A 17,886-nucleotide genomic window follows, 5' to 3' on the forward strand; every position below is an offset into this window, starting at 1 on the left:
AAGGCTCAGCACAGCCTACACCACCACTTACATCTCTGCTGTCATCCACGCCACACCTCTGACTCCCTCCAGCCTGCCAGTGAGTATTGCCCCACCTCCCCTTTAGTCATTCTCTCCCGCCCTTCTCACATGTTGCCCATATACCCTTCCCATCCGAGCGCCCCAGGTGCCCAACTTATTTTCTTTCAAATCCCCACTGTGTAACTCTTTTTCCAAGAAGTCCACATGTGCTAGCTCACAACTGTAGCACTCTGATGACTCACCCATTATTGAACAACAACCACAACAAAGACCTCCAAGATTGAACCGTACTCCTGGATCTCCCAGTGTGTTTTGTGCCCGATTTGTTTTGTCTGTCTAAATAGATTGTAAGCTCCTTTGGGGCAGGGACCATGCAACGTGCTAACCACACTGTCTGTGCTTAGCCCATAATAATAGATGATACTGTAATCAATAATGTTGAAGATGATGGCAACAGCTCACGTAATTTGTGGCCATCATGAGTGGTGTGCCAGTTTAGATCCAAATCCAGCTCTGAACTCTCCCCAAATGAGTATTTGATCCAGTGCTACAATTTTGGCCCATCTCTAGCCACTGTTGAGAGATCTGTAGATATTTCTCAGTCAAACGTTCAGAAATATAGGTCACAATGCATATACTGACTTCCTGCTTGGGTCAACAGCGAGGTTCGTTTTCCTCTGAGGTAAATGTCTATAGTCACCTTAGCAGAAGTCAGTATCTGCTTGTTGCCAAAGCCTTTGGTGCCCTTGGAGAGCTACTGGCACAAACAAGCAGTGTGCATTCTTCCTCTGGGTCTGTCTCCTGTCTTTGTATCTTCTTTCTTCTTCCTGTCAGTTGTTTTAGGGCAAAGAGCTGAAATCTATCCTCTTCTTGCTTCCACTGTTGTCTTCCTTCTCAGTCCCCAGTGCATCCCCTTCCAGAAACACCCCTCCCACCTTCTGCCTTTTCTCCTAATTCCCTGGGGCAGTCCACATCCTGACCTTTCAAGCACCTATCCCCTATTACTGTTGCATTCCCTCCTGCTTCACTGTGTATTGTGTTGTGCAACCCTCCCAAAGTGGCCTTCTCATAATAGTTTCCCAACTCCATTCCAGCTGTTGTGTCAGGTAGAATTGCAGCTGAGTACACTCGTCACCCATTTGCAGAGCCTTAATACCTGACTGCAACGTACATGTTGTACTTCTGAACAATGCTCAGGAAAAGCTAAGCAGTTCCACCCTGCTGGGGAGGATCATGTCCCTCTCCCAGGTGTGTGTTAAGAACATTGGCTAATTCATATTAGGAAGTATGCATTGTGACGGCCCCTTCCCTAGCTGGCTTATGATATAAAATGACATTTCTGTGTTTCATCTTGGGCAGTCTCTTAACCATTGCAAAACGGTCATTCTTATTGTAAGGGCCACATACTGCTCGGTCCCACATAAGCAGCCTGCCCTTCCAGCAGCAGGAGTTCTGCCAGAAACTGAAGGTAGCATATGGCCTTCAATGGACATTTGTTCGAAAGCAAAAGTACATTCAGTTTGGCCCTCAAACACAGATAGGACAGGATTTTGCAAAGTATTTTCCCATCTTGGACAGTCAAGGAGGGAGGATGATATTGCAGATAAAGCACTGAGTTGGGCTCCATTGCATATTTCCTGTGCAAATCAGTTAATCTTTTTGGGTCACATTTTGCCACCCTTATTCATGCTAAGTAGTACCTCACGCCACAGTGCCAAAGGAAGTTTGTAGCAGAGTGAGGCGTAGACCTCCTGAGTCCCAGAGTGGTTCACAAGACCATCCTTTCTCCTTAACTACCGTACCCTTTTAAAGACAGGAAGATATTTTGCAGTACCCTGTCCTGGCTGTGTTTGGGATCCAAATTAGATGTGCTTTACACAGTGCAGCTACTCATGGAGTGAGATATTACTCAGTATGAGCAAAGAGGCAGATGCTGCTCCTTTTATGCCTTCATTGCCCAGCTGTAATATCGTATCTACTAAGGGTGTTGTGAGGATAAATGTATTAGTCTTTATGAGGTGCTCAGATACTATAATGATGGAGGGTATAAAAGTACCATAGGACCCAAACTGCTGGTCTTCAACCCTCTCAAAATCAGGCACAAGGGGCCAGATTTGCAAAGGCATTTAGATGCCTAAAAACATGAGTAGATGTTTAGTGGCTTTACAGAAGTGCCTAAGTGAGTTAGGTGCCTAACTCCCACTGACTTTCTGCATCTTGAGTCACCTAAATACGCTTTGTAACTCTGGCCCAAAGTATCTCAAGTTGGGCACCCAAAAACGGAGGTATGCCTAACTAGGTGAACACTTCACTACGATGGAACAGTTTTATGAAAGTTATTTACTTTTATTTAAAGCAGCCGTGCCATTGATCAGCTATATGCCTCCCTGTACTTCAGATAGCAAAATAATAAATATTTCACAATGCAGAATATGTGTACATAAAAGCAGTGTTTTTAGAAACACATTCACCATATTAAAGTATCTCCAGTCATTGAACTGAGCTCGTCTCCTACAATAGAGGCTGCCAAATTAACGATACTTACAACAGAGACCCAGTTTGATAATGCAGCAGGACTAAAATGATAGCTGTTTCCATGAGAAGGCATTAGAATTTAGAGCATTCCCAAGCTGTACAGGAATTCCTCTATTTCATTTCACAATTTAAAAATTGTTTAAAGCAATGTCAATATGCCTGATTCTGATCTCTTTTAAACTGGTGGACATGAGGAATAACTACACTGTGGTCGGTGGAGCTACACCAGTATAAAACGAGAGTAGGGAGAAAAGATTCAGACCCACTGTTTCATAAGTGATATAACTTACGGTACCCTGATTTCTTACGGTGTCTACTGATAAAGCTGATTTTTTCAGTCCTACTATGCATTATTAAGAGCCCAATTCTGCAGCTCTTGCTTGTGCTGAGTAGCTCTTACACATATGTTGTCCCATTGGAACTGCTCACATGAGTAATTTCACCTCTGTGTGAGTAAAGTGTTGCAGAATCAGGCCTTCATTGCCACGATAATAGCTTCCAATTATTCATTTTCATTATACCTTATACCCTTTAAGAAAAAAAAAATTAGAGCCAGATTGCAAACCCCTTATGTTGGTGAGGCATTACTAAGCCAAGTAGTCCGAGTGACTTCAGTGGAACTAGCTGTGACGCTGCTTGCCAATGTTCAGCCAGGGGCTCACAATCTGATCATCTTTCTAAGGAAATGTAATGAGTACCGAATATTGCATATTACCCTGGATTTCAAGGGTTAATACGGTAGAAGAGGTGTTATTATCAAGTCATTTCCCCATTTTGAGTCGTACCATTCAATTTTTTTCTAAATCTCCTACTAACCTTTTATTGTGGAACATTGCCAGAGAAGGAGATACTTCATATACAGGACTCGATTTTAAACAAGCAGGCTCTCTTTGGTCCTGCAAATTCCCACCTGCAGTAAACGCTTACGAACTAGCCTTTGTGTCTGCACTTAATAGAGGGGGCGAACTTGCATCTGCACAAAAGGAGGGCTGTATTGAGGCCCTTCTTAGGGTGTGTCCGCAAAGCATCTGGAAGGTGATTCCCAGCTTGGGTAGACATACACCTACTAGCTCTGCTTTGGCCAGTGTCTAAAAACAGCCGTGTGGATGTGGTGGCGCAGGTGGCAGCTCAGGCTAGCCACCTGAGGACAATCCCACTCGGCCTCTGGGATGCATACTGAGGGAGCTAGCCTGAGCCACTGCCCATGCCCCGGCACACACGCTGCTGTTTTTTGGCACTAGCTTGAACAGAGGTAGCAGGTGTACGTGTACCTGAGCTGGGAGCCGTGTCTGGATGTACCTGTAGAGTCAGCTGCTATCTCAGAGCCAAATGCTGCATTTCACAATACTGACTTGCACGTGTGTCTCAGAATTTTACATATGCTGGCTGGAAAAAGGAAGTTGAATTCATAGCTTGGCATTTTTTCATTTATCCATTTTGCATGTGTTTTCCTTTCCTCTCATTGCTCAGCTTCATGGTATGTTTCTTTTGTTTGTTTTCTCATGACTAGACTTCCTCTTTGTCAAAGATTCCTGCCTCAAAGTCTAGAGCGAAGTCATTGCTTCCTCCAAGACCCAGCTCAGCTTGCTCACTAACTACTAAAAGGGCTACTTTTCTCGATACAGACAGTTACCTTGTACGGCCCTCCTCGGCGGGCCCAAGAGACTGCTTGCCATACTCAAAATCAGATGCTAAGGTAAGGTAGCAGAGTTAGAGAGAGGTAGCTCAGAGAGGGGCACAGGTGAATTCCGTGGATCTTCTTCTCTCCCTGCTGAACCTAAGTAAGTCTCAGTGAAGTTACCTGGGTTTGTCGTCACATACAGTGGCCCAGCTGCACCGCTGTAGCACTTAAGTGAAGATGCTCCTACACTGACAGGAGAGCTTCTCCTGTTGTCATAGTTAGCTGTTGCCTCTCAGGGGAGAAGAATTATGTTGACAGGGGAAGCTCTCCTGTAGACCTAGCGCTGTCTACATCAGGGGTTCGGCTGGTATAACTACATTCACACCCCTCAGTGACATAGCTATACCGATATAGGTCTGTAGTGTAGACCGGGCCTCAGGCTACGTCTACACTGTAGACCTCACAGCAGCACAGCTATACTGCTACAACTGTGCCACTCTACCGTCTCCCATGTATCCTCTCCTTGCCGGCAGGAGTTAAACCACCCCCAACGAGCGGCATTAGCTATGTCAGCAGGAGAGCCTCTCCTGTCGACATAGTGCTGTCTGCATCAGCACTTTTGTCGGGGAAAGTTATGTCGTTCAGGAGGGGTGTTTTTTCACACCCTCGACCAACAAAAGTGGTAGTGTAGACAAAGCTTCAGTGAAGTTACTTGGAGAGTTACCCAGATCCAGTGGCAGGAGACTTGGGCTCCAGGCTCTAGAGCCCAAGACTTGGTCTCCAGGCTCTAGAGCCTGACACAACATGTATAGAAACTAAGGAGATTGTTACCGATTCTTCAGGATAAAGTCAGCTGTATCATAAATGACATAAATTATACCACTAACTCTCCTTTGTCCTATGACTGTAGAAGTGTTAACTGCCCACTTCACCTGGAATGGTCTCTTTCAATACGTGTTAACTCCTTATCTTTTCCACCTTATATTTAGCTGTGACACTCCAAGTGCCTTTCCCAGACCTGAAGAAGAGCTCTGTAAGCTCAAAAGCTTGTCTCTGTCACCAGCAGAAGTTGGTCCAATAAAAGATATTACCTCACCCACCTTGTCTCTCTAATATGCTGGGACCAACATGGCTACAACAACACTTCAAAAACCATAAGTTATACATGTAGGGCCAGCTCCACCCTTGGTGAAATGGACACAGCTCCCTTGACTTCAGTGGAGTTGCGCCTATTTACAAAAGCAGAGTAGCTAGCCCCCGTGTAATTTGGTCATAAAATAAATGTAAGTGGCTAAGGACAGCAGCACCAACATGCCTTTCAGGAAGTTTGTAATTTACACTCATTTAGTATTCAGGATTTCTTGTTCCATGACTTCCTAACCAGAACTCCTCTTTCACTAAGGGCCAAAGCTCACTGAAACGGATAGAAAGACTCCCAGATTTGGCTTCATTGGGATTTGGATCAAGCTCCAAGAGTCCATTTTTGCCCCATTGAACTCACGTCGGGTTTTGACATTGACTTCAGTGGGAGCAAAATCAGCCTTGATACATTTTTGGTCAGATCAGTGAAACAGCATATATATTCAGGGTCTATTCAGTGAAGTTTGGAAATAAACAGAGGGGAGTTTCCCCTGAAATAGGCAACCATACATTTAAGGAGCCTTGTAAAAATAAGTTTGCTGGATTGTTCAGCATAGTCTTAGGCAAACTGAAAATCTAGAGTGGGCTTTTCAAAAGGGTTCAGTATTGACCGAACTCAGCTCTCATTGAAGTCAGGAGGAGTTTTGCCATTCACTTCAGCGAGAGCAGAGTTCAGCCAACGCTGAGCACTTTTGAAATGTCTTCCCCTATGAGGCAGTCAATCTAAAAGCTAGATGCCCAGAGTCAGTAAATCCCAAGGGATTTAAGTGACTCATCAGACCTGGATAATCATCAGAGCTTCCTGCATGAAATGTAAAGGAACTGGGCATCATTTGATCTCAGTTGCATGGGGCTACCATGGGATCGCACTTGTGTTAAACTAGTGAGAGATCACAATCTGGATAATTACGTTTACTGTAAAGCGATTTTTTTCCTTTTTGCTCCTATCAGGATGGAATAACCAAGAGTCCAGAAAAGCGTTCCTCTCTCCCAAGACCTTCCTCCATCCTCCCCACTCGGAGAGGTATATCAGGAGACCGAGACAGAGATGAGAATTCTTTCTCCTTCAATAGCTCCATCTCCTCTTCAGTACGACGGACTACCCGTATGTTTCTCTGCAACCTAACTCTCCTGGGGTCTTCGCCCACCCTTGCTATATATTTCACACACTTGCTACATCCATCCCTACCTTTTCTTTGCCTTTAAAAAGTCGGCCTGAGTTGTACTGCTGGGACCAGAGATCTGGACCCCAAATTTGGGCATGTTCAGATATGGGGTGCTGTTGTGACCCAATATAGCGACAAAGGTTTGAGTCCAGCTGTGGAACCAACCTTTCCCAAAGTCTGGGTTGCTCAGACCTAGGACTGCAGTTGAAGCCCTTCTCTTGTATAAAAAAATCCCTTCGCGTGGGTTTCCCAGTTGTGTGACACATTTAATAGAGACGATTTATAAACAAAAAAAGAAACACACACACTGTGAGCAGTATAATTTAAAAAAAAATAATAATTCTGATGATGTCATGAAAATGGGAGGCTTATTTAATAAATACCCAAGATTAGTTAATTTGTTGTTTTGGTTTAATGGTCTCCTGGTGCTTAGTTAATGCCACGCCAGAAAGAAGCTTTACCTAAAAATAGTTGTATGTAAGTTATTGGGGTGACTCATCAGAAGAAAGACACAGCACTTAACCAGCCAGGTGTTTTTATTAGGGTGTGACAGTGCTGTTAGCAGCTATAAACAGGGCATTATAGAAGCCGGCACTTAGCACCCAGTGTACTGGGTGTGGTTAAAGTAAGAGGAGGTTTGGAAGGTTAGACGGGAGCACTTGTATCTGTAGAGAGCTAATCATTAGTTCACCAGTTGGATAGCAGGGAGAAGAAAGCAAGCAGTATAAAAGGCTGAGCCAGCAAGCCAGAAAGGGGGCTGCTTCCAGCTGCTGCCATCTTTGTGTTGTACCTGGAGCACAAGGGAGAAAGCAATAATAAAGACACAATGGAAGGTGTGTGCTGTTTAATTCATCCAGAGGGTTTACCAGCCAGGATTTCCAGAAGTTGAAGCAGGGACCTGTTTGCACAGAAGCAAATCTATAGAACCATACATCTAAACAAGTTACCATAAGACCAAGGAAAGGTAACCACCCCTCTTCCCAGACATCCTCCCTTGCCAGTCTAGCATTCAGCTCAGGCCTCAGAACCTGGCTTGGTACTTTCCTGTCCCACAGGAATTCTTGTGTCTCTGCCTCTTCAGAAGCCATTTTTTTTTTCAAAGAAGCCTAAGAACATAAGAATGGCCACACTGGGTGAGGCCAATGGTCTGTCTAGCCCTGTGTCCTGTATCTGACAGTGGCAGCTGCTTCAGAAGGAATGGACAGAATGGGGCAATTTTGAGTGATTGAGCCCCTGTTGTCCATTCCCAGCATCTGGCAGTCAGAGTTTTAGGAATACCCAGAGCATGGGGTTGCATACCTGACCATCTTGATTAATTGCCACTGATGGACCTATCCTCCATGAACTAATTCTTTTTTGAACCCAGTTATATGTTTGGCCTCCCCGACATCACTTGGCAGTGAGTTCCACTGGTTGACTGTGTGTTGCATGAAAAAGTACTTCCTTATGTTAGTTTTAAGCCAGCTGACTTTTAATTTCATTGGACAACCCTTAGTTCATGTGTTATGTAAAGGGAGTTAGATACCCAAATCCCACTGAAAATCCTTTGAAAATCCCATCTTGAGTATTGAGGATAAAGTGCAGCCCCATCTCAGTGCACAGTGACCCCTGGCTGGCATAGCAGCAAATGAACAACATGCCCATCCTCCTGTCTGGGGCAGCCGTATACCAGAGTGTGTTTGCCAAAAGGGATGGACGCCTGAGGAATAAAAAATAAAGGCTGCAGGGAGGCAGGAAAATCCCATTCTCTCTCCTGCATAGTCAGTGCAGTGAGAGAACCCTGACCGACGGTTGATTGGGAGAGAAAGAGCCCAATCTGGGAAAAACAGAGATGAGAGTAAAGAGTGCTTAATCCATTTAGTGTGTCATGTTCAACAAAGAGGCTTTCTCCTTAGCCCCGGGAGTACCGGTACCTTGGGTCTCATCCGTCCCCAGTGACATAAATAGAATGAGTCCCTTTGATTTCACTGGCTGTTAGTGCACTCAAAGGGACTGATCTAAGAGGACTTCCCAGAAAATTCGGTGGAAGCCAAGGATGTATGTCCATACAGCAAGGAAAGGAGTACAATGTAGACTTCTGACTCCATTCCGGGGTTTTTCCTTGCTGCCTAATTTAATAATTTTAGAATTGAAATTGTCTTGACTAAGCTTTAAAGTGAACACTTTATTGAGGTGAAGGGGGTGGGGGGAGACAGTTCATGCCTTGGCTGATGCTGTTTGTGTGACCTCTATTCCAGGTGTAGATTAAATAATAATTGAGGTATTCCTGTAATAATTACCTTGATACTGGCGCTAACAGAACAGTAATTACCTGGGGGCAGATCCATAGGTGGAGTAAACGATCATTGCTCTTTTGAAGTCAATGTAGGTATGACTGTTTACACAAGCTGAGGATCTGCCCTCTGGATTCTACTGTAGATACAAGGCTACTAGCTATGGTACATGACCAAATGCAGCCATGTATTTGAAATCTACTGTTCAAAAGTTTACAATCGAAACCATCTCCACTATATAGGCTACATTAATGCCTAATCCAAAAGCCCACTGAAGTCAGTGTGGGTCTGTCCACTGAGTTGGTGGGCTTTGCTTCAGGATGCTTACAATTATAGGTGTCATAGTCTGTGGAGACGCAGTATGAAGAAAAGAGCGATTTATCCATGTGGTTTTAACGCTGTGGTGTCTTCAATATAGGATCGGAGCCAATTCGCAGGACAGGAAAGAGTGGCACTTCTACGCCCACTACCCCTGGATCCACTGCCATCACTCCTGGTACCCCACCCAGCTACTCCTCCCGTACCCCAGGCACTCCTGGGACCCCAAGCTATTCCAGAACCCCTCATACTCCAGGCACTCCCAAGTCTGCTATATTGGTGCCCACTGAGAAGAAAGTCGCCATCATACGCACTCCTCCAAAATCTCCAGCCACTCCTAAGCAGCTACGACTTATTAACCAGCCTCTGCCAGACCTCAAGAATGTCAGATCCAAAATTGGATCGACAGACAACATCCGGTACCAGCCAAAAGGGGGACAGGTAAGAATTTACTCTAAATGCACAGTGAAGGTATTAATGTGCTGGGAAGGTCACAATTTTGAGATGCCCCATAAATAACAGTCAGAGCATTGCATCTGTTGTCACAGTTAGACGCTTTTTATTTAAATGATTTTAAATTATGAGGGCTTGCCTTGTCTTCAGAAAATTGTCTTGTAAACTGAAAATTAACTCTGGGAAAGATTTTTTTCATGCCTCACTGAGATCAGTTGAGAGGTCTGATGTACCTTCCAAGTCAAAGATGTGTGTTAGCCTAAAAACCAGAAGCTACTGCTTATTCAGTCCCCTGTTTAAATAGCAACGAATTAATAAGCTTAACAGACAGACAGGTAGTAGCCTTAATTAGAGGCGAAGTGTTTTATTAGTTTTAAACAACTGTAAAATGCAGGAGATGAATAAGAGGAAATAGAAGTATGTAAAATAATGAGTGGCATAAAGAAGATAGATTGGGAGCTTCTGTTCTCCCAATATCAGAGCAAGAACAAGGGATCAGAGAATAAAATTAAAAGGGGACAAATTCAAAAGTTATAAAATTTAATACTATTTGACATGTTGCATTATTATATTGTGGAACTCATTGCCACAGGAAGTTGTTGAGGCCAAGACCTTAATACAATTCAAAAAGGGATTGGACATTTATATGGGTAACAAGAATATCTAGATTTATTATAGTTAATTCTTAAAACAATTTTGGAATATTAAACCTCATGCTTTTGGCCTTAAGCCAATCTCTAACTGTTAGAGACCAAGATGGGATCTAATACATCTGCCTATACTGGGGTTCTTATACCTTCCTCTTGAAGCATCTGGTACTGGCCACTGTCACAGGACTAGTTGGACCTCAGGCCTGGTTCAGCCAGGCAGTTCCTATGTTCCTAGACGGAGTGTATTGTCTAAAATAATTACATTATACTAATGCACGCTTTGTTAGCTCACATTTTGCTTTCCAATGGCTATCGCCTTTGGGTCACAGATTGGTCTGCGTAGCTCTTCGTTTCCATAGCAACAGCTACTCCTGTTCCTTATCTCCTTTAAGGGAAAGGGGAAATGTCTGTATATACATCAGTAGAGGCCAGAAGAATTTGCAACCAAGCAAGCTTTCTGCTCATAAAAGGCCATTGCTGTATCTTGTAACTTAGAGGCAGTGGCAATCAGTTTTATTAGTTTTATTGTTTCAGAAAGGAAACCAATCTCATATAACACTGGACAAGCTAGATCAGTAAACCTAAAACCAACCAGACATATGCCTAAAACATGGACCAAACCTCCTTTTGAGGTTATAAAAATTTTGGTTACTTTATTTATCATAAAATGTTCGTCTGCCCTTCATGTTGACTCATGATCCAAATTTGCAAGGGTCTGAGTGCCCCCTACAAAGCACTCTGCGTCCTTAGCTCCCGTTGGCTTCATTAGAAGTTGAGAGTGCTCAACACCTCACAAGAATAGCATACTGCGTGTCCACCACTCCAATGGATTCTGGGTCCAATTCTGCAGCCTCTAATCGCGTGCAGGGTCAGAACATTTGTTTGAGTCAGAAGAGGGCAGATATCAAAATGCTAAATATCCATACTGATACCAGAACCTGCTGGACAATCCTGCATGAAAGCCAGTTCTCACAAGGTTTCCAAACCTGTGATTCAGATAAATGTCCAAGCTTTTGGATATTTATCCAGACCTTCAAAACACTGAGGTTCACCCTTCATTAATTTTAAAGAAAAGTTGGATCTTAACATTTTAATTTTGCATATCCATTCATTGCAGGTATTTGGGAGTGAAAAAAATGGTTAATGATATATTAGATCCCAATGCAGCTCTCAGTATGTAGATTCTGATCCTGCCAGGTGCTTTAGCGTGATCAGCCCCTTGCAGGATTGGGCTTGTGGCCAAATAATCAAATAAGCCCAATAAGGATAATGCATCAACAAGTGTATTTTCTTCATTTATTTTGACACGTCTTTTTGATTATTTCTGATACTATTTCATCTCGCCCTGTACGTGTTCTGTAGTACATGTTGTAAAAGCTATATAAGACCTCAATACAGCACTCTGACAAACTGTTACTCCTAGTAATTTCATGCTGCATAAAATCTTTGCTAAGCTGTAAGAAGGGACCCGAGAATAGTTGATTTTGTGTTTGTTATTATAAAGAATTATCAGGTGGATTAATTCAGTGAGGATTACCAATTTTTACAGTATTGTATGTATACGAGTGTCTCCAATCAGTTATTGTACAAGCCCTTACTTACAATTTTACCTTGTTTTTCTGCCAGATATTGTGGCCTTATATGGTGAGATTTTTTTCTCAAAAAAATTAGTAGTATTTGTCTTTCAATGATATATAGCAGCTGGCAGTGCTTTCTTCTGGAGATCACAGGGGAAATTTGATGGGTGAATATAAAAAATATGATTGAAACTAAGGATTTTGATACTTTATTCCTCAGTGGTTTGTGACCATTATATATGGCTTGGGCAAAGAGAATGACTCACTGAGTACTTCCTTTGTACTTTCTCTAGATCATCCTTCCTCAGTCTAAACAAGAGTTCTGGGTTGCTGTTTTTTTCTTTTCTGTTGTTCAGTCTTACGGCATCAGCCTATCATGTTAAAATGTGAAAACAAATTTATTTCTTTGTTGTTGCCTTCCTATATCATGTCTGGCAGTGTATATTCCAGCGGCTGAAATGAACTGCTGTCTGCTCTCTGCTTTTACTGATGATGTATGAAACAAATAGAAGGCAACTTGAACTTTATAACCTGAGCTGAAGTTGCAGTACTGATAGTAATAACCATAGGAAAAAAAATGTCTGGGCAAGTAAGCAAACATGACAGGGAAATTATATCAAGTGTATAACTATGCAACCCTAAAGTGTCATTTAGAGACACAATCTTTTGTTTCACCAGAGGCATGTGTTAACCTAACACAAAGTCCATTCTGGGCTTACTGCGGTCCTGGAGAAAGCAGTTGCATTGCAACAGTGCCAGAGTTTGATGTGCATGGTTGAAGAAGCAGGAGGTGTTTGAATGTTAAATAAATCAAGAAAGAAATACAGGGTTTCATCCTTGAATCTCTTTAGAAGTTCATCAGCCAACAAATTAATTTAAATTCAGCTCTGTCTCACCATTTAAAAAAGGTTTAAAAGGAAAGCGGCTTTACAGGACAGAAAAAACATACTTCTGGGGAAAAACCAAGTTCATGTTGCATCATAATAGGTCCCTACTAGTAGCATGCAGTATGAGAAGTATTTAATGGGTGTTCTGCAGCATTGAGAACTGAGGGGGTTCTGTGCTGTGTGATGTTAGCCACTGGGCAGTTGTCTGGTTGTCTCCTTATAGAAAAGTATGATGAAATGTAGGATTCTTGGCAAAGCTCAGACACGACTTACTTATGGGTACATCTGTTGGGCATCAGATTAGGGTTGCCAGCCCTCCAGGATTGTCCGGGAGTCTCCAGGATTAAAGATTAATCCTTAATTAAACATTATGTCATGTGATGAAACCTCCAGGAATACGTCCAAATAAAATTGGCAACCCAACTTCAGAAGGATTTTAGCACTGCCTCAGCAATGAAGGAAATACTGCACTTTCAGAAGGATGCAATTTGCATATATTCTTTCTAAGATGGCCTTTGGGAAGAATGGGGGGGAAAATCTGTTACAGATATCAAGTGTTTTTCTATTTTCTGTTTTCTTCATGGAATTATACCCATGGAAGTGAGAAGATGTTTGTAAAGGTACTGATTGTACCAAAGAACATTGATCTAATCACTGACATGGAATGTATGTTAAATACGACATGTCAGCAATCAACGATAAATCCAAATTATGTTTTAAAAATAAAAATTAAAAAAAAATGCTAAAATCAAATCTAAGACATGGGCCAGATCCTCAGTGGTGTAAATCAGCATGATTTCAATGAAGTCAATAGGGTTACATAGATCTACCCGAGCTGAGAACTTGGTCCTAAGTATTTATTAGCATCACTGACTTCAGGAATAGCCAAGCAATTGGTAATGAGTAATCTGGCAAATAGAAAAAATATGTATCCACACCTAGTTGTGGAATGGAGTCTCTCCAAAAGCTTTTTTGGAGATAAAGACAGAAATTCATTGTCTGCCCAAAGCTGTGGAGAATAAATTGCATTCAGCCACGTTTTATAAAATCTGAAGTGCATAAATATGGTACTGTGCTATATGGTGACCAGCCCTTTTTAAAGGGAGATAGCGGTCTCAGCCCACCTGTCCTGCAGCCGATTTGCCTCCCTAAGTGCAGACAAGGAATTTAGTCACATGACAGACTGAACCAGGCCTCTGTCCGGGTAGAAAAACAGAGGTCAGTGGATAGCCAAAGGGGGACTGCAGAGTGAACATGCAGAGTGCAAGATAGAGCCTGAGACGGACTGACAGTCAGTCAGTCTCCTGAAGTGGTCCCTGAGGAAGGAATTGGGGCTGGGAAGAAAGGCCCACCTGTACGTTTTGGTTTCCTTTTGGGGAGAAGGCAAAGAAGGCATGCCAGCCGTTGGGTCTTCTCCAGAGACTTAGAGAACATAGGAAGAGAGTTCCTCTGGGAGGCGGGGCTGTGCCCAGGGTAAGCCTGGGATGGAAGACCTTTTTGTGCTTATTTTGGAACTTTGTGTTAATAAAACCAGACTCCAAGACATGCTGTTATTGGACTTGTGAAAGCCTCTTTTCGGGTTATTGAGGAATCGAGAGGGAAAACGGAGGCACGGTGACTTCTATCCAGATAAGGGAATGTGTGTGAGGTGGCCACCCCTGTGACATACCAACATTCAATAGAGTGTAAAACCTGCCCAGAAACCACATGAATTTTATGAAAATGAATAGTGATCTGCTAATAAGTGGTACAGTGACAACTGCAGAGAAGGAGGAGGTCTGATACCTGCTGGGAGAGCAATACAGCAGTGCACAGACAATCCAGGAAGTTTTTGGAAAGTGTAGGGGACAATTTCCTGGTGCAAGTGCTGGGGGAACCAACTAGGGGCAGAGCTCTTCTTGACCTGCTGCTCACAAACTGCGAAGAATTAGTAGGGGAAGCAAAAGTGGATGGGAACCTGGGAGGCAGTGACCATGAGATGGTTGAGTTCAGGATCCTGACACAGGGAAGAAAGGAGAGCAGCAGAATACGGACCCTGGACTTCAGAAAATAAGACTTTGACTCCCTCAGGGAACTGATGGGCAGGATCCCCTGGGAGAATAACATGAGGGGGAAAGGAGGCCAGGAGAGCTGGCTTGTATTTTAAAGAATCCTTATTGAGGTTACAGGGACAAACCATCCCAGTGTGTAGAAAGAATAGTAAATATGGCAGGCGACCAGCTTGGCTTCACAGTGAAATCCTTTCTGATCTTAAACACAAAAAAGAAGCTTACAAGAAGTGGAAGATTGGACAAGTGACCAGGGAAGAGTATAAAAATATTGCTCAGGCTTGCAGGAGTGAAATCAGGAAGGCCAAATCACACCTGGAGTTGCAGCTAGCAAGAGATGTTAAGAGTAACAAGAAGGGTTTCTTCAGGTATGTTAGCAACAAGAAGAAAATCAAGGAAAGTATGGGCCCCTTACTGAATGAGGGAGGCAATCTAGTGACAGAGAATGTGGAAAAAGCTAATGTACTCAATGCTTTTTTTGCCTCTGTCTCACGAACAAGGTCAGCTCCCAGACTACTGCACCAGGCAGCACAGCATGGGGAGGAGGTGACCAGCCCTCTGTGCAGAAAGAAGTGGTTTGGGACTATTTAGAAAAGCTGGATGAGCACAAGTCCATGGGGCCGGATGCACTGCATCCCAGGGTGCTAAAGGAGTTGGCGGCTGTGATTGCAGAGCCATTGGCCATTATCTTTGAAAACTCATGGCGATCGGGGGAAGTCCCAGACGACTGGAAAAAGGCTAATGTAGTGCCCATCTTTAAAAAGGGGAAGAAGGAGGATCCTGGGAACTACACGCCAGTCAGCCTCACCTCAGTCCTTGGAAAAATCATGGAGCAGGTCCTCAAGGAATCAATTCTGAAGCACTTAAAGGAGAGGAAAGTGATCAGGAATAGTCAGCATGGATTCACCAAGGGCAAGTCATGCCTGACTAATCTAATTGCCTTCTATGACGAGATAACTGGCTCTGTGGATGAGGGGAAAGCAGTGGACATGTTGTTCCTTGACTTTAGCAAAGCTTTTGACACGGTCTCCCACAGTATTCTTGTCAGCAAGTTAAAGTATGGGCTGGATGAATGGACTATAAGTTGGAAAGAAAGTTGGCTAGATTGTCGGGCTTAACGGGTAGTGATCAATGGCTCCATGTCTAGTTGGCAGCCGGTATCAAGTGGAATGCCCCAAGGGTCAGTCCTCGGGCCGGTTTTGTTCAATATCTTCATAAATGATCTGGAGGATGATGTGGATTGCACCGTCAGCAAGTTTGCAGATGACACTAAACTGGGAGGAGAGGTAAATATGCTGGAGGGTAGGGATAGGATACAGAGGGACCTAGACAAATTAGAGGATTGGGCCAAAAGAAATCTGATGAGGTTCAACAAGGACAAGTGCAGAGTCCTGCACTTAGGACGGAAGAATCCCATGCAGCGCTACAGACTAGGGACCGAATGGCTAGGCAGCAGTTCTGCAGAAAAGGACCTAGGGATTACAGTGGATGAGAAGTTAGATATGAGTCAACAGTGTGCCGTTGTTGCCAAGAAGGCCAATGGCATTTTGGGATGTATAAGTAGGGGCATTGCCAGCAGATCGAGGGACGTGATCGTTCCCCTCTATTCAACATTGGTGAGGCCTCATCTGGAGTACTGTGTCCAGTTTTGGGCCCCACACTACAAGAAGGATGTGGAAAAATTGGAAAGCGTCCAGCGGAGGGCAACAAAAATGATTAGGGGACTGGAACACATGACTTATGCGGAGAGGCTGAGGGAACTGGGATTGTTTAGTCTGCGGAAGAGAAGAATGAGGGGGGATTTGATAGCTGCTTTCAACTACCTGAGAGGGGGTTCCAAAGAAGATGGATCTAGACTGTTCTCAGTGGTAGCAGATGACAGAACAAGGAGTAATGGTCTCAAGTTGCAGTGGGGGAGGTGTAGGTTGGATATTAGGAAAAACTTTTTCATTAGGAGGGTGGTGAAACACTGGAATGTGTTACCTATGGAGGTGGTGGAATCTCCTTCCTTAGAAGTTTTTAAGGTCAGGCTTGACAAAGCCCTGGCTGGGATGATTTAGTTGGGGATGGGTCCTGCTTTGAGCAGAGGGTTGGACTAGGTGACCTCCTGAAGTCCCTTCCAATCCTGATATTCTATGATTCTATGATTTAACTAAGCATCTCAGAGTGGGAAGGCTGTGTGAACTAAGGGTTCTATCCTGCCACGTAAAATTCCCATTAAGGTCCCCTTAATTGTGTCCAGTCCTTCTTACTTCAAGAGGAGCTGTGAGGGCAGAATCTGTCCACCAGGCGCTTTCTGACTCAATTTTCTTTAAACCAGCTCTGAAAAAAATGTACATGCACTAACGAAAGGAGAAAAATAAACAGGGTCAAATTACATGCTGCTTCAGTATTTGTGTGCTAGCAGGTGAAGCGTGCAGAGAATCCCCTCCCTCCTCAGCATGCAGGAAGCCATCCTGCAGCCAGGGCTCTCCAAGTGTAATGGCTGGGGAGCTGCTGGTGCTGCTGACAGCACGAACACCGTGGAGGGGCGTATCTGGGTGGGTTGTGGCTATGGCTACAGGTGAGTGTGTTCCCCTACCAACAGAGAGATTGTGCTAGATTCAACTCTCAGTTGCATCAGTGTAAATGGGGAGTAAATCCACTAAAGACAGTAGAGAAGACCGGTGAAATTCAGAGCAGAATCTGGCCCATTATGCCCATTCCTGCCCTACCCAGGCGTAATATCTCAGTCACCTCTTGCCTCCACCAACCCTCCTCTGGCTGGGAGACATAACTGAGCCTTAAGCATCTGGGCCTCGATTCCGGAAAGCATCTTATGTATATTTTCAAGTATGTGTTTAAAGTTAAGTGCGTGAATAGGTGCATTCCTGAATCAGGGACAGAGCAGGCAAATTTTAAAGGGTGTAGATCTACTCTGAAACTCGGCTACTGCCAAAGTACTTAGCTAACACGTCACTATAAGGCAGTTCTCTCCATATAGTTAGACCTAGTTCAACTGTCTCTGTTTGCATATTTACCGAGGCAACAGTTCATAGGAGTAAGATAGTGTCACACAATTACATTTCCATCATCAAGGGTCTGTTTTTGTGGATTTAAAAAATAGCTGGAGAGATTCCTTCCAGGCTGGAACTTGGAGAAGATGTCTGAATCCAAGAGCATTTTTTAATTTGAAAATCAGAAATCAGTACATCCCT

At 43.7% G+C, this 17,886-nt stretch overlaps 1 protein-coding gene across 36 annotated transcripts in view; it reads left to right on the forward strand.

Annotated features, from left to right (window-relative positions):
• The window catches only part of MAP2 (microtubule associated protein 2), a 340,979-nt gene that overhangs the window by 297,430 nt on the left and 25,663 nt on the right, over positions 1-17,886 (forward strand). For all 36 annotated transcript variants that reach the window (XM_074968034.1, XM_074968048.1, XM_074968045.1 and 33 more), the window contains 2 exons: positions 6,269-6,422; positions 9,175-9,515. In XM_074968034.1, the coding sequence (XP_074824135.1) occupies positions 6,269-6,422; positions 9,175-9,515 (495 nt within the window). The remainder of the gene's footprint in view (positions 1-6,268; positions 6,423-9,174; positions 9,516-17,886) is intronic.

Source organism: Natator depressus, chromosome 11 (assembly GCF_965152275.1).
Source record: "Natator depressus isolate rNatDep1 chromosome 11, rNatDep2.hap1, whole genome shotgun sequence".
Lineage (NCBI taxonomy): Eukaryota > Metazoa > Chordata > Testudines > Cheloniidae > Natator > Natator depressus.